Below are 24,299 nucleotides of genomic sequence, written 5' to 3'. Positions count from 1 at the left end.
AAAGTAACTACAAAGAACTTTCATGTAGTGTTGGTTCTGTTGGTCTCTGTCTCTGTAGTGTCTCTGAGCACCAGACTCTCTTTAGAAAACCTCTCATGTTACTGCAGCAGGTCTGACAGTCTGCTCCTCTCAGTCCTGGTTCTGGTTCTCCCGTTGCTCTATAGAAACAGACCATCTTCTCTCTGATGGTCTCGTTTACTGATGGAGGTCTGATAGAGGATCAGGACTACACCGAGACTGGTTCAGAACCAGTTAAAAGTCCACAGTAACACCTCCATCGTGTTTGCTTGCATTTAACTTTCTCATTGTCAGAGTTTCACTTATTTACCTGCACACAATCTAAAGTTCTGTATTATCTATAAACTCCTAATTGCTGACGTACGTGTTCACATGGAGATGTACTAAGTTAGATGTCAGATTTAGCATATTTTAAAGTACTAAGCTCCACTTTTTAAATTAGCAAACAGCTGAAGTTGGGATGAACACAACCAAACAGTTTACTTTCCAATCATGTGAAGGTTTCAAAGACAGATCGTCTCGTTCCGTCAAAGGGAGGTCGGGGCTACGCTAACAGCCAATACCGTTGGTGTTAAAGGTGAGCTCTCCCCCCTCAGGGCTCCTGGTGTGACGGATTTATCTAACTTATACACGGCAGGAGGTCAAAAGATCAGCCGCCTCTGATTCCACCGCTACCTGACAGCACGTGAGACGAATGTCACGTCCAGCTCGCGTGGATTCAACCAACAGGTACAGTAGTCGGCAGGGTTTTCACACCAGCTATAAACTAAAGTTATTCACCTTTAAATCATAAACTACCTCTGATGAGCTCAATGCAACAATTCATGTAACTTCCAACAAGAAGAGAGAAGAGTTGACTTTCTAAACTCGTGGTGATTATTACAATAACTAAATAGTTCTGAAATGGTTTTCACTGTAGAAATTTTAACTTTTTTTAAAAATTTTAAATTTTTAAAATTTTTAAATTTTAACAAATTATTACCTTCTTCGGAACGAATTATAGAATTAAAGTCGTCTTGAAAGTCACAAATATAGATGTTCTTAAAAGGTATCTGTGTACGGTGAGTTACTGTGTTTGTTGCACAATACAAAACAGAGAAAAGATTTGCAAAACTAACGGGAATATAAGAGGTGGAAACTTTCCTAGGGAATTAATGGGAATAAAATCTAACTTTGCAATCTAATAAAGCCAAAGCTTTACTTCCTTGGAAAATGTAAAAGCCCTTTGCAAGAATAGTTGAAACACGCGGAAGGAGACGAGAAGCTGATCTCGTCTCTCCTTAAATCATTCCGGTACATTGCTTTGAATGTAACGTGTGCAAAAGTTCTTTAGCGACATGCTAATTTCAAAGTTCAAAAGGCTGTAACAATACTTTATATATATTATATTTATATTTACAATGTTTGGAAGAAGTCTTCTAAAAGGTTCAGAGAGATGGTTAGGGTTATGTTAAATAACTGAAGGTTTATGCTTCGCAGCTTCTCAAAAGAGTATCCAAGATGTGTCACAAGGCTTCCCAGAGACAGAAGGAGCTGATGTTCTAGTGACGGTCTGATTCCAGGGCTCTCTGCCCTCAGACATCGTGAGAAAGAGGACAACCGGCACCCCGAGCCAACGACACAGAGCCCCTCGTTCCTCTGAGCAACATGAAAGAGCAGCAAGCTGGTGAGGCTGCAGCTGCAGGCCCCTCCCCCTCCGATGATATTTCTAATCCCAACATGTCGTCTGTCATTCCGGTCACATTACATCTCTAAACCCGAGTCAAACACCGGCGCCAATCCTTCAAAGGGTTTTGTCTTTGTTTAGAACACGGTGGCCTAAAGAAATCCGCTCGAGTTTATCACAAGAAATGTTCTTCAGGCAGCAAAGCTCATCAAAGAGAGGAGAGCATGAAATCAGACTTATTAGTGTGAGCCCGACATTAAGTTACAGGGTCTACAATAAGTTACAGGGTCTACAATAAGTTACAGGGTCTATAAGTTACAGGGTCTACATTAAGTTACAGGGTCTACATTCAGTTACAGGGTCTATAAGTTACAGGGTCTACATTCAGTTACAGGGTCTACAATAAGTTACAGGGTCTACATTAAGGCTACAGGGCGAGTGGTAGAAGAAGAGTTTATTTTCTGATGGTTTCGTTCTAAAGCACAAATTTAAAAAACACCAAAGACTGAAAGATGAATCTCTGTGGAGACGGACGCTCTCCGTTTCATTTCCTGTCCTGCACCTCGTATTCATCGTCTGGATGTTTGTACTTTTGGTGAATATTTGGAAAAGTGAGTATTACCAGCAAACGTTCACTCTTATGAGCCAACGTGGAGCCCGGTGCCTTTGAAGCAAGGCACCGGGCTCCACATGGGACCGAGTGTTCCTGCGCTGCTCCCAGGTGTGAAGGTGTCTAACAATATAAATGTGGAGCAGCGTGGTGCATTAAAACGAGCACGCTCAGCACAAAGAGCGTCCTCCTGAAAATAAAAGGTTACAAGTAAATGATAAATCCACCGACACGTGCACAGTTTGCAACGCTGCTCCTCTTAAAACGAGTTCAGTATCGGGCCAGAAGTAATATATATATTTCTTCCACATAGAAATCTCCACAGGATACAACTGAATGCTCTGTTGTTGTTTGTTGTTGTTTGTTGTCTGAAGCTGTTCCGCTGCATCATGCAGAAATGATCGGCCTTCAGTTACAAGATAACGGAAGATTAACGCACCGCGTCGCTGTCAAAGGAAATCTAACCGAGGACGAGGGAAGACGTGTGAATCCTTTTAGAGAAAGAAATAAATGTCTTGAGAGTCCTCGTCGAGTCTCTGAAGGAGGGAGCCGTGTTCCTTTGAAATCTACTTTATTGTAAGACTGGAGCCAAACTACTACTCACCATTTCTCTTCATTAGGCCGTGTACACATTTCTTAGATGTTCAAGTCTGCATGTCTCCGAGGCATTCTTAAAGTTTCAAACAGTCTGCGCTCCCGCTCCATTTACCGACGCTATTACCACCACAAGTCTCCGCCTGAGGGGGGGGAACTGGGATTTAAGGAGTTCAGGTTTCAGGTTTGTTGAAATCTGAAACGGCAGGAAGTAATATGCATGTAATGTCTGAAAGGAGTGAAGCTAAGTGGGCAAAAGGGTAACGACACCCTAACTTAATGTCATTTTGATCTCAGAAGCCATTTCCTCACCCTTCACATCAAACTCTTTCATGAGATAACGTATTCAGAAAAATGTCCCTCTGACTTTTCTGGCAGGTAGAAAATCACTGCTGGAGAGTGCAAAGTCCTAAATTACCCAAAATACATAAATAGAAACCTATTATCACTGAGTCTGATTCATAGACCGTTTCAGGCGTTTTGAATCCTCGAGTTCGGCGATTTCACCGACACCAGCTTGGATTCTTTTTTTTGCAACCGTTGAGCGGAAGTTACCATATTTGGAGGAGTGACGTAAAGACACTGGATACGTCTCTGGTGGAGACCCGTCAATCACAGCAAGCCCCGCCCTAAAGCATCCCCTGCTTTATGGTCTGTGTGACTCTAAATGGACCATCATTTACTAAATGAACATCATGCTGTATTGAAGAAGACTTGAAACTAGAGATTGAGACCATAAACTCATGTTTACAATGTTTACTGAGGTAATAAATCAAGAGAGAAGTAGAGTCATTTTCTCATAGACTTCTATACAACCAGAGGAGTCGCCCCCTGGTGGACACTAGAGAGAAAGCAGCTTTAACACATGAAGCATCAGCTTCACTGTTCAGAACCGAGTCTCTGAGTTTAGAGTCTTGCTTTTGGTTTAGCAGCTAACTGAATATTGGTATCAAAATGAGAGATCTTTGACTAATACACCAACATTCACGGCTTTGTAACCATCTTTCAGCTCACTTCGTCACTCCGTATTAATAACTTCTGACACCAGCCAGCCTGTAAACTGTGCATCACACACACAGCTGGGCGGCCCGAGTGTTACCAGCGTGGATCATGAATCACGCTGAGACGCAATGAAACCAACAATCTTCCTGTTGTAATGACACAATTATCCACAGAGGAAAGCTCTAATTGATGCAGAATGGCTCTGGATCAGCTCGGTGTGGCGTGCGACGGATCTCACTGCTCCCGTGATTCTGACTCATGCTGAGATGGAAATTTGACTTTTTCCCTTCTGGTTCATCGGTCCACACTCTGCTGGGAGAATTGTCTCTCTAAGCCGACAGGGAAAATAACAAACTAGCAGGAGATTACACACCACAGGTGCCCATCATTCCATTTTGTGTCAAGCCGAAAGGTAAAATAATTATTTTCAGTTTATGAAAGTTGAACAAAATCGGCTCCGCAGATAAAGAAAAGCAGCAAATAGAACTTTTAGAGACGCCCAGTGTTGTTGTTGTTTTACCAGCTGGTATGAATATATTTGCAGTGTTATTGACGTGTTATAAGCTATAAAAGTTAGGAAGTTAAACAGCTCATAAATCATCTAATATATATTTACGTTGCTGTGAAAACATCTTCAAACAACTGGATTTATTCAAGTTTCTCCCCAAAAACTACATTTTACAAGATTACATTTGAACACATCACGTTAACGTTATGATTCACCTTCGCCCAACTCCAACTGTCACCGACTGGAGCCTGAACGCATCATGATGTAACTCAATGGAACCTCCACGCGTTAGCTGTTAGCTCCTGCAACGCTCTGAATATCATATATTGCACCTTTAACTCAAAATATATTACAAAGGTAAATAATACTTATTAACAACAGCTGCATTCCAGCATTTAGCAGATTAGAAGCGCCCGAAAGAAACATTTACATCGAGCTGAATAAGAATGTAAAAGTAAACTATTTGTGCATTTAATCAGTCTTTCTTCCTTCATATTATGTTTCATCAAGCACTTGATTTTGTTCAGGACATTTAAAGAAAACGGAGAATATCAATTATTCTGATTCTTTGCATTGTTTGTCTTCACTTTGACCAGATGAGCTCATTTCCTCCGTCTGCTGATGAAGCACAGCGCAGGTTCAAAATGGTGACTTGGTGTGAAGGCGGTATTCAATCTAAAGTCGTACGAGCGACGACACACCTGTCACTGCTGCGACTGCTTGTTGACATTATTTTCACAGGTACATCGCCACATCTGGGGACCGAGTTCACTCTGCTTCCTGCTCAGAGGTGCGAAGAGGCATGCTGAGTGTGTGTGTGTGTGTGTGTGTGTGTGTGTGTGTGTGTGAGTGTGTGTGTAGGTGTGAGTGTAGGTGTGAGTGTGTGTGTAGGTGTGTGTGTGACACAGAGAGAGAAGACGAAGAAAGAAAAGGTTTTGATGTTCATTAATGAGAGCTCTCTCAAGACTGACAAAAGAAACCAAAACCACAGGAAGTCCCACAGGTCTGCACGCACACACACACACACACACACACACACACACACACACACACACACACACACACACACACACACACACACACACACACACACACACACACACACACACACACACACACACACACACACACCTCAGCAGCAACAGAGAACAAAACTGAGAACTTCAGTGTCGCCTGCATGTGAGTGAATGTGAGACAGGGCGTGGGATGGGCAGACAGGCTGTGTGTGAAAACAAACAGGCGTTCTCTGTCGTCGTGACTCTCGCTGCTCTTTCCGACGACGCGGCTCTTTCTTCTTTCTTCACGTCGTTTTAAACGCAAGTACCTTCATTAAATGTACGCTTCCACCTTTCTTTAGTTTTTCTATATTCTGAATTTACCTGATAAAGTGGTGTTTTATGAGTCTAGTGTAGGAAATGAAACGACACTGGTGGACAATAAGGATGTTTTCTGACCTCGTGGATTTGTGGTTAACCACCATTAATGTCCATCATTTTTCATATAATTATTGAAACAGAGAAACGCATTTGTTTTGAGGCAGAAACTGCAGAAAGAGCTCGTTGAGATGCACGTGTGTCTTTGTTCTTTAACAATCCCCTTTATGTCTATTTCATTTTTTTAAACAGTTCCTGACTTTTGACCTCCGAAAACACATGATAAAAATAATAGCGGTAATAATAGTACTAATAGTTAAGCTAACGAGTACATATCTCCCCTTTATGTATTTATCCAGGAGGAACAGTAGTGAATGGACAGGAAGCTGTAGCTGCTTCACAATAAAAGCCTTCAATGGTCGTCAGGTGGAGAAGCCCAATCAAATAGGAGGGAAATAAAGACTAAAGCCTCGTCAATGAAGGAAACATAAAGACAAAGTGAAAGAAAGAAAGAGGAGCAAAAGAAAGTGGAGATATAGTTTGAACAGAGACAGATAGAGGAAAGAAAAGACAGAACAAGAACAGCAGTGAGAGGAACGACGTGATCGAACAAAATAAATGAGAACGAGAGGAAGCCAGTGACAGAAAGAGGAAACAAAGAAATAAATCAAAAGAGCCGCAAAGAGAGAAGAAAAGTGACAGGTTGAGACAAAAGTGAAAGAAAAAGTGAAACTGAGAAGAAAACTGATGGAAAGAAAACTGTGAGAGAAACAAGAGAAGAAAGCAGCTCTGAGAACCCAGAGGGAACGTCACGTCGACCAGAAACAAGCAAAGAGAGAAAGAGAAAACAATTACAGCCATTAACATACAGCCAATGTCCCCAAGAGAAGATGCAGAATGTAAAGAGACGGGAACAAGAGAACAAAACACACATCTACCAACACAACGCTTCTGTTTTTAGGCTGGAGGGAACCAACGAATGAAACTGTAAAAAACAAAAGGACAAACTCATTCAAACACGAGAAGGTTTCATTCCATTCAGTCGCCATTTTGAAAATTGACATGTTAGAGAACACTTGTTAGTAAAACTCACTGGCATCACTCCAGTGAGCTCCTAGATATCCTTCAACCATCCGATTCATGAAGCCGGTTCAGAACAAGCAGCGACCACAGGTGCTGAGAAACGAAGCCAAATAATGCAGTTCATCGAATGACCACTAGAGGCAAAAGCGAGCGACTCCCCCATAGATCCCTATGTTCAAACTATACGGGTACAATCATCTTTATACTCACTAACTTTAAATTATATCAAGGCTTAAAGTTAAACACAATTTAAGGCGTGGCCACTTTGACTGACGGGTGGGGGCCAACCAGACGTAGTCATCGTGACGTCATACATTAGTTTGTGGATTGCCGTCGCCATCTTGTTTTTGTGCAACCAGTGAAAGGAAGTGACCATATTTGGACTGAAGTGATGTAGAGACGTCGTATACGTCTCTGGTAGAGACCTGTCAATCACTGTGTAGCCCCGCCCCTAAAGCATCCCCTGCTTTATGGTCTGTGTGACTCTAAATGGACCATCATTTACTAAATGAACATCATGCTGTATTGAAGAAGACTTGAAACTAGAGATTGAGACCATAAACTCATGTTTACAATGTTTACTGAGGTAATAAATCAAGAGAGAAGTAGAGTCATTTTCTCATAGACTTCTATACAACCAGAGGAGTCGCCCCCTGGTGGACACTAGAGAGAATGCAGCTTTAGGACATGGACCCGCCTCAGCTCCACCGACGATCCACCTCTTTGCCCATTTGTCAGATTAGCTTATTTTAACAACGGCTCCTCAGAAACCCGCGGAGACTACGTCCACATTTCATACAGTCTATAGTTAAAGAATAAAAGTACGTACGACCAACAGAAACCATGTAAATCCACATAGATCATCAGTCTTTCCCCCTTTAACTCAGTTCTTTATCTACCGTCTCCAATCTGACAGCCAAATAAAAAACAGCACTGAGTGTTTCCATGCAGCTGGCTTCATACTATAACCCCCCCGGGCCTGTCTCACTGTTCACCCCCATCTGTCTCGCTGCTTCCCTTCATTCCTCAGATCTAAACGAGGTTGTCACAGTGTCACATGGAAGGTGATGGAGCTTCAGCTGCACTGAAAGCTCCTCCGCCCTGCCTGCACTGCCGCATCTCTCTCTGTCTCTCTCTCGTTTCCGATTTCACTGAATCAACATCACTTTGCTTCCCAGCGTGGAGCACACATGATTTCTCGGTCCATTATTCATCTCCATTTGTGGCGCAGCAGATTGACATCACATCGGGTCGCCGTTTGAAAAAAATTGCTGGCGTGTTCCTTTTGCAGTACATCCCTGCGTATCAGGCGAGATATATATCGGCGGGCTTCCTTCGGTTTTAGGAGGCCACATTTGAATTTAATCACATTTTTGACCCAATAAAATGTTTCTCGTTAATCAGCTTCACACCCTCCTTCTGCCCTGCATCTATAACTGCTGAAGTGCCCTTGAGCAAGACGTCAGAATTCTCCCTTTGATGAACATTATCGAACACATCTGTCGGTTTTAATCAACACTGGTAAAAAAAAACTAAAAACTCAACTCGTAATAGCTATTATCTCCCCCAGTAGCGTTGCGTGTGCAGAGGTCTGTAATCTCTCATTCTGCTGCATCGCCGCCACTCAGCCACTGCTGGAATCCTTGAAATAACGTTAACTATCTCGTAAATCTTTGAGCTGATATTTTCCCATTAAATCAGGAAATGTGTGTATTTTATGTAGTTCATCTGCCGTGCAACTAAAGATAACGTGAGCCACCGAGTCCCAACTCTGCGATCTCAGCGTCTAATCAGTCAGAAGGAAAGCAGGACTAGGGCTGCACGATTATGGCCAAAATCATAATCGCGATTATTTTGATCAATATTGAGATCACGATTACTCATTAATGGCCAGCTACCGGACCATAGATGCTTGGCGGGGGGGGGGGGGGGACACGCCGCCGTACGCGATACAGAGAGCAGGGGAATTGTAAACTGCGACCATGTAGTGACAGACATGACATGCCGCTGTGTAAATAAATTAAGCACAAGTACTCGTCCTTCAAGCTCCCGTCTCTCTGCTCTTCTACTTCTACAGGGTGCGCGCATGACAGCTCTCATCTCGTTCGCCCCCTGGTGGTCGGCTGACTGTTAATTGAGGAAGCGCTTGATTTGATATGTAGCAGAGCATTTTAAACTGTCAACATCGCAGACGATCATGCTCATTTAATCGTGGCAGCCAAAATCGTGATCGCGATTAAAATTCGATTAATTGTGCAGCCCTAAGCAGGACTCTTCATAACTCAACGCTGATACAAAAAGCTTTTAGCAAAACACGTTGCTCAGTGTCCGTGGGTTTTAAAGAGAAGCGGTGAAAGACTTGTGACGTCAGAGATAAATTGCATCCTCTTATGACGGACAATAAAGCCTTTTTCAGATTATACGGAGTCAATCGTTTTAAATAAATTAATATGTTTTGAGGAAATCCATGTTTATGTTGCGTGAACAAGATATTAAAAGATACAAAAACCTTCATGTATTTGAGAAAGAAAAAGGAAAACGTCTGCATAGAATCACACAGCTAAGCTCTTCTATCCTCGTGTGACAGAGATCCACGACAAACAAACGTCTGTCTACAAATCCACATTTGGCAGAATAAGCAACAAACCAAATGAATTCGGTGTCCTCCCACCGTGTGTACAGCACCATATTGTGTACACAACAAAAACACGAACACATCCACATCAACACGTCCAAGAACTGACACATGCAGCCGTGCAGATCCACGTCGCCACGTCTCCACTGCCCTCGTTCGGCTGCTCGTTGCCACAGTTGACACACTGTTCACGCTGACAAGTTTACCCGAGCCTGGCTCTGCTTCCACACCAACTGTCTCCATGTAGACTCATCCCCGCTACGGAGAGGAGAATACAAAGACAAGGAATAAAACAAGAGCAGATGGATCGTCTGAAAACCTGCCACAACTCGGTGATTCCCAAAGTATCTGGTTTGGTTATTGTTATTTTTGACAAAAGAAAACTAAAAAACATTAAAACCTTCTCAAACGTGTTCACACGTTTCGTGACGCTTGATTTCTAAACCACTCATTAAACGACATTTTTTAGGATAAAATCCACAACAACAATATTTCCGCTGAAGTTATTTTTGACTCCACACTGGATGAACAGCCACATTCAGCAGAGAGCTACGTATGAGTCTTAAATCTGTCAACACATGTACGGTTTCCTCCATAATAAATGTAAAAAGGGGGGAAAGAATGGTAAACCGATGAATACATGGCCACCGACTGTAAGTTAAGCATTAAAATGATCATTGAATCTATATTTTGATGATTAACGACAAAGATCAACATAAGAAACCTCGTTAGAACTTGTTTTAACGTATTATTTGAGCCCTAGTCACAAGCATTCTTAACACTAATCTAAATATCTTATTTACATTATTTCAGGTATTTATTTTTAGGTTTTCAAATGTCCATCATAACAGGAAGAACATCCAACACCCGGGTCTGGGAAAAGATTTCATACTTCCAAAAATTTCCGATGCAATTTCAGAGCAGCCGGTGTGAAAGTGGCCCGATTATAAACACAGGAAGGTGAAGCCGAGGCGTCCCGAACAAAGAGCAGAAACGCTGTCGCTGGATAAACACCGGTTACAAACGTACACAATCATCCTCCACACACACACTTGTGGGGAAGCCGAAATGAACTGCGACTCTATTTTAGGTCACGCGTGCTGTGTTTTTGTTCTCTTTCTCTCTCAAACACACACGACCACCCCGAGGAGAGGAAGAGGACGTCCACGCTGCGATTCCATTATTCCCGCCTGTCTTCTGCTGACACGGTCTAATTATTGCGGCCTGAACAAACGGACCCGGAGCGAGACCTCATTACACGGGTCGAGTCAGTCCTACACACACTCGTGCTCAAGAGTGTAATTGAAAAGGTCACAAAGCTCCGAGCTCCGAAACAGGAAACGCGTCCTTAACCGAGGCGCAGCGTGTCGAGCTGAAGGGGGAAATTGTGATTTTACATCTTTGAAATGACTTTTGGAGTCTTTGTGCAGGTAAACAAAGCAAACCTATTGTTCATTTTGTGATAAAAAGGGACCAAACTCGGTACATTTAAAGCTTCATATATTCATGAGAATTCTGGATATTGGCATTCTCCAAAGAGTGCTTCCATCTCTGGACGTCTTGATTTTGTTAAAGACAGCGATGTCGTGTTGTTGTCCGGTTGCTGTCCGGTGACAGCGCTCAAGTCTCCGATGTTTCCCACGAGCACCTGAATGCACCACCGGGGATGAATCTCAGAGCCGTGCGCTCTATTATAACTCTACTGCAACATGAAAAGTTATGTAACTTCGACAAAAGAGAAGGTGAGAAAGTGTTCCCTGTGATGGATTACTGCGCCGGTTCGAGTCCATGCAAGTTGATTTTCATAGTGCGATGAATAGAACTAATGGCTGCTTGCGTGGAAGATATTATGCTGTGTGAGATTTATAGTTCGGGTGTTCTTTCGCCTCCCGCTGACCTTCATTTTATATCCTTATGAGGACATGTGCTCCACACACACACACAGCAGGTACAGGAATGTAAGAACACTCGCATACCTTACAGTCTCAATCCTGTGCACGGGTGAGCAGACTAACGCAGACAGACCAACACAAACAGTGTGTGCTGGTTCAGAGGGATCACTGAACCGTGCCCCTCAACGAGCTGGATTCCAAAGGTGTAAGATAGTGTATCAGGATATCATGATAGACAAAGATCAGTATGTTCATGGAGGTGTAATGTTACACAAACAAGCCCTCACCTGCCTGCTGCTGCGCAGCCACAACGATGCCCTGAAACGTGACACTGAGCAAAAAAAGTGCAAAAGATTGTAAAATGCTGAAAAAGATGAATGCAGAGAGCAGCCTTTAAGATCCTGCTACTTCCTGCAGTGTCTTGTTTGAGCAATGCAGCAACGCAGCAATGCAGCAACGCAGCAATGCAGCAACGCAGCAATGCAGCAATGCAACGACGCTTCGTTTGACATCCTACGAAAACCTTAATTCTCTTGACTAATTCCTTGTATGTGAAACATACATTGGCAATAAACGATTCTGATTTATTGTGCGTTTTAAAAATAAGCTTCACAGGAACATCGTGGTCGTTACACAGTCAGGTTCATGAATAGATGGTGAAGCACTTGGTCAGGTTTAGGCAACAGAACTAATCAGACACTACTGAGGAAAAGATTGTGTTTTGGGCTAAAATAACTGTGGAAGTGGTGTTACTGAAGTACAGAAGTTAGCAAGAAACACGTGAATATTGTCTTCTTGGTCCAAACGGGAACAAACAGCCTCCAGTGTGAAAGATTCTTCATTAATAAATGGATTCATACAGATTGATTTCGTGGGATATTGTCTACGAATCACAGCTCAACGATCCTCTTCCATCCCAGAATGATGCGTCAGTCAAAACTTTAACAGCAGAGAACCACCGACAAACGCACAACAAATGCTGCCATGGCAACTAGCGTGACTCACGCTGCTTATCCATTTTAAAATGAGACACTACCGGTCCGTGTGTGTGTGTGTGTGTGTGTGTGTGTGTGTGTGTGAGAAAAGTCTCCACTGTTTGTTCTAAAAGAGAATAAAAAGACTCCGGCAGCTTGAAGAACAGAAGTTATTATCTGCTCACGACGTCTGTGGATGTTCAGCTGTTCACTGAGCGTAACCGGTCAAATCTCACATTTATTGATTCGACTCGTACTCTAGATTTGTTAATTTGCAGCTTAGTTCTGTAAAATAAAAGTCTCAATGATTGAGCATGTAGAGGATTCCTACTTTAGTGAATACAAAACCTCAAATGAACGCAGTTCCACAGAAAACATTATGTTTTTTTTGTGACACGCAGAGCGGGAAGTTCTGTTTTTGTCTGATGAAAGCGAATCTGGTCCTGAAGAGACCAGGATGTGATGTAACGCTCCTTCCTGCTGTTTCCACGAGGTAACAAGCCTCGACATAAAAACCCGTCCCGGCTGTTACAGGAGAGTTGGAGGTGTGGTGCGTCATCACGCCCATCAGGAAGGGAACATCCCTTTACAGATGTTGCACCGTTAAAAACACCCTGCAGGGGTCAAAGGGAGGTTGTGCCGCATGTTGCTGGGTCGGTGACGGTTAAATGTGTGTTGCAGAGCGCGAGCTCCTGCATAAAAGGTTCAACCTCTGAAAGCAGTCGCGGCTCTAACTTCACGGTTTACTGAAAAGTTTCGTTCATTTAAAATCCAATCAGCAACACAAAGAGCTTCGTCACGATGTTCTTCACAGAGAGAAACACAAACAGCATCAGTAGAAGAAGCAAACCTGGAAACATTCAAGACCTTCATGATAATAAGTACAATTATTGAGCAATTTAAAAATGTTATGTTTTCTAACTGAAGAGAATGTTTTTACCGTTAAGTTTAAATGCAGACTGGATCTATATTTGAGTATAATTATAATCTGGATTCAGTGAAACTTCCTCACACTTTGTGGAGACGTGAGCCATCTGTCCAGAACACGAGACGTTCGTCCGCTGGTGATTTAGCGCTAAATAAATGAATAAATATGCGTCACAATCTGCCGCCTGAATAATTCAACTGTTCTACCTCATTAACAATAAACACCAGCTCATGAAATAGTCACAAAATGCAATCTACTGCTGCTGTGTACACGGAAACATTATGTTAAATACGACAGTTTGGTTTAGGCAACAAAACCAGGACTATAAAACCAAACGTCTCCTCTCTCACACCAATAGTTCTTTCATTTGCGTGTTCACCAGGAATAAGGTTTCTAATGGACTTTCCATCGGCATCACTTTTTACCTGAGCAACAAGAAAAAAACCCATTATTTGTTTCCTGAAACCTGTAGATTGCATTTTGTATTTCCTGAACTGCCGTGACACTCAGCACTCGACAGACAGGCAGACAGACAGGAGGACAGACAGGTGTACGGGTCGACGTGTAGGGACACCCTGCGGATGCCACCTGGGTGCTCTGAGAGTCGACGCGAGCGATCAGATGAGTTATTGTGCTCTCATGTCAGATCACACCTCACATCCATCACACCGCAGAGGACAGACGGCGAGCGAGTCAGACGGACAAACGGTTAGTCTGCTGAGCAGGAAGACGACGAGGAGCAGACGCCGCAGAAGAAGCTGCGATACGGACTTTACTTCATTGGGTCACGTTACGGTTCAGCTGGCGCTCTGACGCAAAGGTCAGCAGGTCAGGGGCCGCGCGACACTTTAACACAATTCAGAGATACAAATAGACTTTAAGGCCTTGAGCTTCATGCCAAAGCAGAGAGAAGTTCCTGAGCACCTTGTGTGATTTAACACGCACTTAAACGTAAAAATATTCCACAATTAAATGCTGCATGTATGCATGAGTCATTTCAACTCCGGCCTAAATAACTGAAACCTGAAGTGGATGTTCTTTTGATCTTTAATGAGCTCAGCTGAGGATTGTACAGCTCACCAGGTTTGTCTAGCAGAGCTGTAGCTACTGGAGCTCGTCTGATCACATCTGAATGTCCTGAACAAAGATATTTCTTTGACGCAATTGTAGAAAAAAAAAACCCTTTTTGCAGGGAACCATATCACAAGATGATAAACTGTAGAGACCGGCGAGAGAATAACCTGTAAAAACTGTAAGTAGCTATTGGCGACCTGCAGAACAGCAGACATGCACAACGACACAGCAGCAGACGAACAAGCAGCCAAATCTCCAGAGTGACGGGCAGCTGCTAAAGGTCTGATCGGCAGCCAGAGGAACAGGCCTGTGAGGCGATAGCTGTGGTATTCAGCAAGTGTGGGCAAGGTGGGAACCGTCGGCTACGAGTACCGAGGAGCCGAATAAAGAGAGAGAGTCGGAGCGGGAAGAGCGGGAAGAGCTGGAAGGAAGGAGCGGAAATGTTGCTGGAAGAGGAAACGGCAGAAAGTCTCATCGTGAGAACCCACGATTTATTTTAACTAAAAAAAACATTCAATGCTGTCATTCACATTGACTCTGCATTTTATAGTCTCCGGAAGAATGGATCGATTACAGCAGGCAGGAGAAGTAGAAAGAAAAACACAATTTGAATAGAAAAGTGCTCAGAAACTGGAAAAGGAAGCAGAACCACTTTCCCTTTGGAGCCGAGACACAAAGAGCGATCAACTCAAAGCATCAATGTTTGTCTTCGTAGTCCTCAGAGGACAGAATTACTCAGTGTCTCTAAAGTCACCCTATCACACATAGGTGTCATAGCTGTTTTAATAAGGAGCAATCCAGAAGACAGATGAAGAAATAAAAACCAAATAGTGTCAAAAGATCGAAGATCCGAGAGAGTAATGAGAAAAAGTGATGGAGAGAGAGAGAAAAACCAACACCGGTCAAACAGAGATAGAAGTCAAGAGAGAAAAAGCAGAAAGCTGATGAAAAAAGAGACCTGGGTGTGTGTGTGTGTGTGTGTGTGTGTGTGTGTGTGTGTGTGTGTGTGTGACTTCAATAAGACAGGCTCAGGAGCTGGTGGAGGGGTGGAGTCGTATATAAAAACAGCAAAGTGTTTTATCACTGGTTGGCTCCTCTTCTCCCCCATCTGTCCCCTGTAGCCTACAGCCAGTTAGAGGTTGGAGATATAGCAGGTGACTCACACTATAGAATATATATATATATATATATATATATATATATATATATATATATATATATATATATCTCTATATATATATATATAAAAATATACTTTGCTCATGTACTTTTCTTTAAAGAAAATGCATCAAACTACATAATTACAATCCATTTGTATTGGAAACAGAGACTACCATGAACAAACTACATCGTAGTTATTAACATGTTCTGATGCGTGAGCTTTCACACTGGTGTTAACTAGCGCTTTAACGCGTTATTATCGCGTTAACGCATTCATTAATTAACGCCGACAATTATTTTATCGCGCGTTAACGCATATTTAACACAAGAACCGGGCACCGAGCGGTGAACAGCTGTTTGTGTGGCGTCACTTCCTGCTGCTGTACAGACTACAGGTTCCATGCTTCACCTACAGTCCCCTGGGTCCTAAGTCCCTCCATGTCACCCTCTATGTACTAACGCACATTTATAACAAATACCACACGTATTACAGTAATCAGCGTCGCATAGTGTCTGACCAACATACAAAAAAAAAAGCAAAAAAGAAATGATTCATTTAAATTACTCCGGCTGAATATCTGTTATCAGAATCATTATAACTGTGTTATAACTGCTGCTGTGTGAAGAGAATCCTGCTGTTAACAAGAACCGGATTAGTTTAAAGTGTTTAAACCAAATGTTGTTGCACTTTTGTTCATATAGCAGCACTTTTAAAATGAAAGTGCACAATACACTACTCTTGAATTCATTATTGAACTTTGCGCATAACAATGTGATTAATTAGTTTTTTTATTAATTTAATTAATTTTAATCGCGATTAATCGCATGATTTTTTTGCGATTAAAATAAAAAATTGGAATCGTTGCCCAGCACTAGTGTTAACATTTAACAGGCCTCTATTTTCAACTCACTTACTTTTACGTAGAAGTCAAAACCTTCAATTATCTACATGAATGGGACTTCTAAAATAAAGTGAGCGAGTTCATTTCAAAATGTTCACAGTGCTGTGTGCACAGAGTCTGCCGCTCTGGGCTGTTTGTGGTGATTACGAATCGTATGAATGTCGTTATTAGACTGTTAGGAACGACACAGAGGGACAGATGTAGAGAAAGAAAACTGGCAGAGAGAAGCAGTCCGGCAACACCCAAAGCAGCAGTAACGAGTCAGAAAAAGGACTTTTATGGACGTCTGAGCTGTAATTATCTCAGCGTTTTGGATCAGATCCCTTTGGACTCGCCTCCTCCCTCCCTCCCTGCCTCCCTCCCTCCCTGCCTCGTGCAGCGGGTGCAAACACAGCCGGCGAAGTCTAGCGCCCATTTTTATAAACATCTGTCGAGCCATAAGTGCCCCTCGCTGAGAAATGGCTGGCATCAGATCTGTCACGACGGCTAAAGCGACGCTCGAAACATCTCGAACATCAGTAAAAAAAAGTGTTGACGTACAGAAGCAGCTGTCCTCCGATCTGCCGAGTCATCACGATTCAAAGTGGTCCCATATTATAGGAACCTCTATTTCTGTATAAGAGACGGAGGTGATCTGCTTAAGAGAGGGTTAATCAGACAAAAGCATCACTTGCTCCTGATTGGCTGTCTTCACTAAATAACCACTAAAATCAAGCCAATCATTTCAACTGGACAGCACCCAGTCCGCAGGTTTAACTAATTCAAGTTACTGTTAAATATAGAACACACATCCTAAAGAACGATATTCAGAAACACAGAAAAACCATAAAACCTGAACAGGACCTTTAGATTCTGAGGGTCATTCTAAAAAACACCTGTAATCCTCTCACGTTTGCTGTTGCAACCCCTTAACTTCCTCATACAATAAAGTCTCATCTAGTCTCAGGTCTTATTAGAGGACACGGGGAGAAAATAAATCGGTAATTGCATTAAACCCTCGGTGAGGACTGAGACGACCCCGGGACATCGGAGTTAACTTGGTAGTAATTTCAGGTGGAGGCAGGGGAAAATTCTTAGCAGGTTTGTAAAGTTTCAGCCTCTGTCTGGAGGACAGAGAATACCAATCACCAAACCTCTCCTGGCGAGGTCCGGTGCTGCTGAGAGAAGAATAAAAATCCCCATTTAGAGGAGTCGGGCTGTAATTGCATGAGAAGCGATGAGGCGATGAACCCAAATAAGATTTGCAGCGAAGAGAAAACTCCCAAGTTCTGCTGCAAATGTCGAGTATTTCTTTCCGTCTTTGTCTTTCGACGGGTAAAGAGGACATAACGGTGGCGAGACTGATTAAGATGCACTTGTAATTAGATATAGATACCAAAAGAAATGAAAGATTTCCACTGCCAAGTGCTCATCCCCATTGTGATTTTCACAGCAGAAGCTGTAATTTGGTGTTTGAGACGGCGGCTAACCGGCTGCCAGAAGTCCCATCTGCACCGTCATTAACACCGTTCCTCCACTTTCATACTTCAAAAACACAACAGCAGCTCACACGAAGACACACATCACATCCTCACACAGCTGCAAAAGGAACACGGCATAGCGTCGGCTTTATGTCCACAAAAACAACGCGGCGAAGCTAAACCTATAAATAAAAGGTTTATTGAATTCTTTTTGGTTTTGATGCAGAAACAGAAACGCATTCGTAAATACGATCATGGCTGCTGTTCAAGCGTGTTTCCAATAATATGTCCACCGCTAGATAAACTCATAGGGGAACAAAAAAAATGGGAAAAACAATTCATTAGCATCAAAACTAACAACACACAGATTTAATACTTTTATGGTACAAAAAACCGAACAATGAAATTCTACTTTTTGTAAAACTTTGAGATATTTTCGATTGCAACACTAAATTTCCGTCCAGAGCTTCTCTGCATGACGGCGTTCAGAGCGTTAGACTTGTTTCCTCGTTGGGTTTTTTTCCTCGTGGTGTGTGATTGTTCATCGCAGCATTCGGCGCTCATAATCACTTCCAACATCATAAAAGGCTTGTTTACTCCGCTTTTCCTCTTGGTTCATTTTCCTGATTATTGCAGCCTCTTCCTTGAATTCTCTTTTCTTGCACCATTTAATTTCCCTCCATGTTGTCGGGAGCGAAGGCTCGATGATAATTGGCGTGTAAGTGCAGGAATATTATACGCTCAGTAGGTCTTCTTCTGTCTTCAAACTGAGGACAGTAATCAGAGAAAAACACATCTTGAAACGGCTTTGTTTCCAAAAAAAACAAGTCGTCTGAGAGAGTCAAAGTCGGAGGCCTCTTCAGCTTCCACTTACCCGTTTACGTTTCCTCCGTCTGAAAAAGGTCACGTATTAAAACGATACCTTCACAGGAAGAGAAGCTGCCTGCTGTCTGAACGGAGCTGACAGTCTGCAGCTCACTTCTTCTCCAATTTGTCAAAAACAAAAAAAAAAAAAAACTTCTTCTTTGATACAGGACACTTTTCTTACTTTCCTTTTCTTCACAGGTGTTCTTGGAGAATGACAGGTTGTCTTCCTGACGCGGCGTTTCAAAGAGAATCTCCTTGTTACACAGAAGATGGTCTTGAAATCCAGACGACCAGAGCAGACGGATGCGTCAATCTTTTCCCCGTTTCCGTTCAGCCTCCTGTTTCCTCGTGGAGGATCTTACCTTCTGAGATCTCGTTGTTCTCCTCGGCGACGCGGCCGTCTTGTCTCTGCTGAGACTGAACCATCTCGACGCCCGATTGCTGAGCTAGAAGACACAAAATCATGCAGTCTACATTAATGAATGGTGGGAGAGGAGGAACACAGTAACTTGGCTGGCATGCATATCAATGAATCAACCAATAAAACACGATAAACAACAAAAGAACCAAAGGTTATGTAATTACTAACTGTTTAAAGCTGCTAAAAGGAACTTTCATTTTGTGTTTCCAACCACATCGTGTAGTAAAGATCTGCCCCTCTCAGTCCTGGTTCTGGTTCTCCCGTGCCTCCCTTCCCTCCAGCGGGTCCACCAATACGTCCTGGGTCTCCAGCAGCGTGGTGTCGGTGTGGTGAGAGGGAAGGGAGGCACGGGAGAACCAGAACCAGGACTGAGAGGGTTCAGACTGTCAGACCCTGCTGCAGTAACAAATCAGCCAAGTGGCAGCAACTGAAGAACAACATCAAATTTGCTTTGATGAATGAGGCACAGTGTGAATAAAGTTTAGGTCCTGAGGATCTCAGTGAATCAGCTTTTCTGTTTTAGATTCATATTTCATAAGTGCTGCTTCACAGTGTGTTTTTATTAAGTGCACACAACAACAACCAAACATTTGTCAGCACAAGAGTTCATGCAGCTGAGGATGCAAAAGCAACGTCCCAGGAGAGGGAGTGTTGTTATCATTTGTTTTACTGGAATCATTTGGCTCCGCCCACCAAACGCAAATATATCCCCAACTGGACTGGACTGGCAATGGACTGTTGCCAAGCAACACATGAACATTTTCCAGCACACTAGCTTGCTATTTTGTGTCAGGGTTCGTTCATGTGTTGCGGCCATAGACTGTAAAAAAAGAAGTAGACATCGTGACGTCACCCATTGGTTTGTGGACCGCCGTTATGAAGCCTCGAGTTTGGAGATTTCATCGTCGCCATCTTGGATTACGGCCATCGCCGTGTTTTTTTTGCAACCGATGAACGCAAGTGACCATATTTGGAATGCGGAGGACGTAGAAACGTCGTATACGTCTCTGGTAGAGACCTGTCAATCACTGTGTAGCCCCGCCCCTAAAGCATCCCCTGCTTTATGGTCTGTTTGACTCTAAATGGACCATCATTTACTAAATGAACATCATGCTGTATTGAAGAAGACTTGAGACTAGAGATTGAGACCATAAACTCATGTTTACAATGTTTACTGAGGTAATAAATCAAGAGAGAAGTAGAGTCATTTTCTCATAGACTTCTATACAACCAGAGGAGTCGCCCCCTGGTGGACACTAGAGAGAATGCAGCTTTAAACGCATGAAGCTTTGGCTTCACTCAGCCGCTTCCATCAATTTACCCAAGGTGCTTTGAGAGGTTGCACTTCTGTCGCACCTGCAGTTACTAAGCAACCAAGGCCTGTGCGCTGCGATGACGATGATGAAGCTGAAGTTGCGGTAAATTATCAGAAAGCATCACTGACTAAACCAAACAAAGATAATTGGATTTCCAGCACCATAAATTCTTCACTGTAGCTTTACTGCTGGATTTTTATGTGACAATTTTGCTGACTTTTCCACTGGAGTTGAGACGTCCTTGAGACATCAAGGGCGCAGATAGTAAAGCTCAGACTAACCATGAACTGAAATGATTAAAGTCTCCTGCAGCAGACTGGTATTTACAGAAGAAAAGATATGGGCCAACTCCGATTGGTTGTTCCTTGTCATATGACATTTATTATCGCACCGCCACAGCGTTGCTTTCGCTTTTCAGCGCGTCTACATAGATAACACTGGATTTGAGGCAGCACAAAATCCATTTTTGTCACGTCACCGCAGGCCATCTGCTCTGTATCATGTACATTTATCTGTGTGTTGCAACCAGTGAAGTACGAGTCTGTTTTGGTGGCATCCTCAGCTCCATCAGATCGTACGTTGCTCCATCGTTTCCCGCTCTCCGTGGACGGTCCCCTTGGAAGTTTTTTAACTACCTTTCAGACCTGCCAGTGCTTATATTTTGTATGTCCTGTGACTTTAAAATTCACATTGTAGTCACCGATGCCCACTCACTACCATGATCTCCTCCCCTTTAGTCCCTTTCTGTGTGACAGTGGCTCTCAGGTGGTGTAAGACATGCGTAACATCTGCCAGCTGGTTTACTCCCAGAGGAACGTAAACCAGAAGCTGTCTTGACGCAGCTGTTACCCTCCTTGGCTGCAGATAGAGGGCTTTTGATGTCTCTCTGTCTCTCTCAAGTGGGTCTCTACAATTGTTTTTGTTTCTTTGTTGAATGTCAAAAAATACTTTGACCACAGATAACGAACTTGGATCATCTCACGATTGTAAGCTCGGGATGTCTGGCTGGTGCAACGTCGTATCACCACTCTGACCACTGTTTTATGATAGGCTAGCATCACTCCTTTGCTTTTTTATTATCTATGTTTTAATGTTAGAGTGAGGAGAGACAAAACGTACAGTAATAAAAGCACAACACTGCCCAGTGGTAGTCAGCGTTTCGGTCTTTGTCGCGCTAGCGTCTGTCTGATAAATAAAGTTCAGGATAGACAGACACGACCAAAACAAGCTTTTCCTCCATGTGTCACGGCGACGTCACCGGCGCTTTTCTGTAACGTTCAGAGATTTTCAACTTGAGGCGCCCGAGCGGACGCACAAAAAAGGCGGAGCGCTCGAAGAAAAGAAAAGATGCCGGGTGCAGCCGCCCTTTACCTCATTGGGAACAACTGAAAATAGACGCTCAGGAAAAAGGCGTTATGTGGACACGGACACTCGGTTTATCCCCCAATTATGTGTCTAGATCCCTTCACTAAATACTGGGCCACTTGCTGATGTATTCTGCCTCCTCACTAAAACTCAATTTGTTGAAGTTGCATTCTCCCTCTTTGCTGGTTAATGTCCTTACAGAGCTCGACAACATCTTGCACTCTGGCGCACTGCTGTTGCCGAACTGCGTGCGAACACTTATTATTATTGACAAGCTGTAAAAAGGGTCTATAATGTGATATTACACCATCTCTTCAGTTTTGCAGAGCAGCGTGACATCCTTAACGCTGAGTCAAAGAACTTTTTTTTAAAAGGTTGATGTGTAATATTGTAAATATCATCAGGTTGCTGAATGTCAGTGAGTGAAACAAAGTAAACAACTCACTGGGCATATTTTTGCATTCACGACCACAACAGTTCGGTTGTTTGAATTCTTATCTGCTTTGCTCGACTTGTCTCACACTTCATCCTCCACCAAACACACGGTGCTAACAACACAAACAGCGGAGGCATCGCTGAACAATGCAGCATTAAGGCAGAACATATAGAGTACAAACGTTCCAGCACTAAATCACGTAGTGCTGCTGTGTCGCTCTCCACGGGTTCAAACTTTCAAGCGGATTGCCCTCTTGGCCACACCTCAATCAGTGATGTCACAGCAGGGATTCTGCCAATCACAGCTGATGGAACACACCTGCTGTGACATCACTGATTGGGGCCAGAAGTTGCAGCCTGATGTCACATAGAGATCAGTTCATCAGAAGTTCTCTGTCGTCTGTGATTCGATGTGGCTGCCACCTTTTACATCACGGTGTCTTAAGGTCTCTGCACTTACTTACTCAACTTCTGATGATATGGTGTTACATCTGCAAGCCTCCAGTCTGAAAACAGCCTGAACTGATCTGTGAGCGTCAGTCTAACACCGCTTGTATCAGCCTTCAAAATCAGGCTACTTCCAATGGCGATCTCCACCCAGACCAGGCGGCAGCCTCCGGTTCTGCCAACTGAAGCCGATGCGGAAGTGTCTTAAAACTTGTATTCTTGCTACTAATCAGCTTTGGGCGACTCCTCCGGGTGCAAAAAGAAGTCTGGTTGTATAGAATGAGAAAATGACTCTACTTCTCTCTTGATTTATTACCTCAGTAAACATTGTAAACATGAGTTTATGGTCTCAATCTCTAGTTTCAAGTCTTCTTCAATACAGCATGATGTTCATTTCGTAAATTGCGGCGATGACAAAATTGCAAAACTCAAGGATTCAGAACGGCAGTCAAACCAATGGGTGACGTTATGACTACGTCCACTTCTTATAGACAATTTTTGCAAAGCTCTTGAATAATAGTATGACTCGTGTGCATGTAGGCATTAGCAGCAATATCCATGATGAAATGAACCAGTGGTTGTCAAATTATGTTGTTTGTCTTCTTCCGTGAAAGGACCACGTGATAGGGGCGTCACGAATCAGGTAAGGACACGTTCTGGAAGATCTCTGTTACCGCCTATCCGGAATAAAACGCAATCCTGGAGTTTTCAAACTAAAACAGCTTCAGCAGCGTTTCAAACATTTTCGTTTTCGGGCTTCTAAAAGGCCAGGGTAGTGGGGATGCTAGGCAAAAACGCAGCAAACGTTTTTAAAACAAAAGTGCAGTAGTGTGGATGTATACTCAATCATCAGGGGAGTGTTACTACTCAGGGTGACTCGGTGAAAGTCTCTCACCTTCATGTTTGGCCTGCAGAGGTTTGCTCTGCTGTCCTCCGCTGACAGCAACTACCTTAAAGTTGTATTCTTTAGAGGGGTCAAAGTCGTCGATGAGCAGCTTTGCTTCCTGCTTCGATACTTCAATCTCCTTTTGCTCTCCACCTGTTCCAGGGGAAGAGAAGGAGAAACAGTCAGCAGCTGAAGTCTGATGATCAGAGAGAAGAAACAGTTTCTCATTCAAGTGCTGACCACACAAGGGAATCATTTGTAAGATCCATTTAATTATTAATGTAAGGAAGAGAACAACAAATCCAATCTGAAAGCTAAGAGTAAAGACGTCTGAAAGCTAAGAGTAAAGACGTCCGAAAGCTAAGAGTAAAGACGTCCGAACGCTGAGAGTAAAGACGTCTGAACGCTAAGAGTAAAGACGTCTGAACGCTGAGAGTAAAGACGTCCGAACGCTGAGAGTAAAGACGTCCGAACGCTGAGAGTAAAGACGTCCGAACGCTGAGAGTAAAGACGTCCGAACGCTGAGAGTAAAGACGTCCGAAAGCTGAGAGTAAAGACGTCCGAACGCTGAGAGTAAAGACGTCCGAACGCTGAGAGTAAAGACGTCCGAACGCTAAGAGTAAAGACGTCCGAACGCTGAGAGTAAAGACGTCCGAACGCTGAGAGTAAAGACGTCCGAACG

The 24,299-nt window shown here is 43.2% G+C and overlaps 1 protein-coding gene across 8 annotated transcripts in view; it reads right to left on the bottom strand.

Annotated features, from left to right (window-relative positions):
- Window positions 1-24,299, bottom strand: part of col14a1b (collagen, type XIV, alpha 1b) — a 134,163-nt gene that overhangs the window by 94,074 nt on the left and 15,790 nt on the right. For 6 of the 8 annotated variants that reach the window (XR_013767449.1, XM_079175961.1, XM_079175962.1 and 3 more), the window contains exons 4-5: window positions 23,627-23,770; window positions 19,110-19,193 (exon numbers count right to left, since the gene is read on the bottom strand). The exons of 1 other annotated variant lie outside the window; for it this stretch is intronic. Coding sequence is in view for 5 of the 7 variants with exons in the window: in XM_079175961.1 (XP_079032087.1) it covers window positions 19,110-19,193; window positions 23,627-23,770 (228 nt within the window). In the remaining 2 variants the exon portion in view is untranslated. Of the gene's footprint in view, window positions 1-11,668; window positions 11,688-19,109; window positions 19,194-23,626; window positions 23,771-24,299 lie in introns of those variants that run through there. One more of the 8 variants, XM_079175967.1, reaches the window with a different exon arrangement.

The sequence above is a fragment of the Pholis gunnellus genome, assembly GCF_910591455.1.
Source record: "Pholis gunnellus genome assembly, chromosome: 16".
Taxonomy (NCBI): Eukaryota; Metazoa; Chordata; class Actinopteri; order Perciformes; family Pholidae; genus Pholis; species Pholis gunnellus.
Note: the sequence above shows the minus strand (reverse complement) of the source record. Positions and strands in the feature narration are given on the sequence as shown.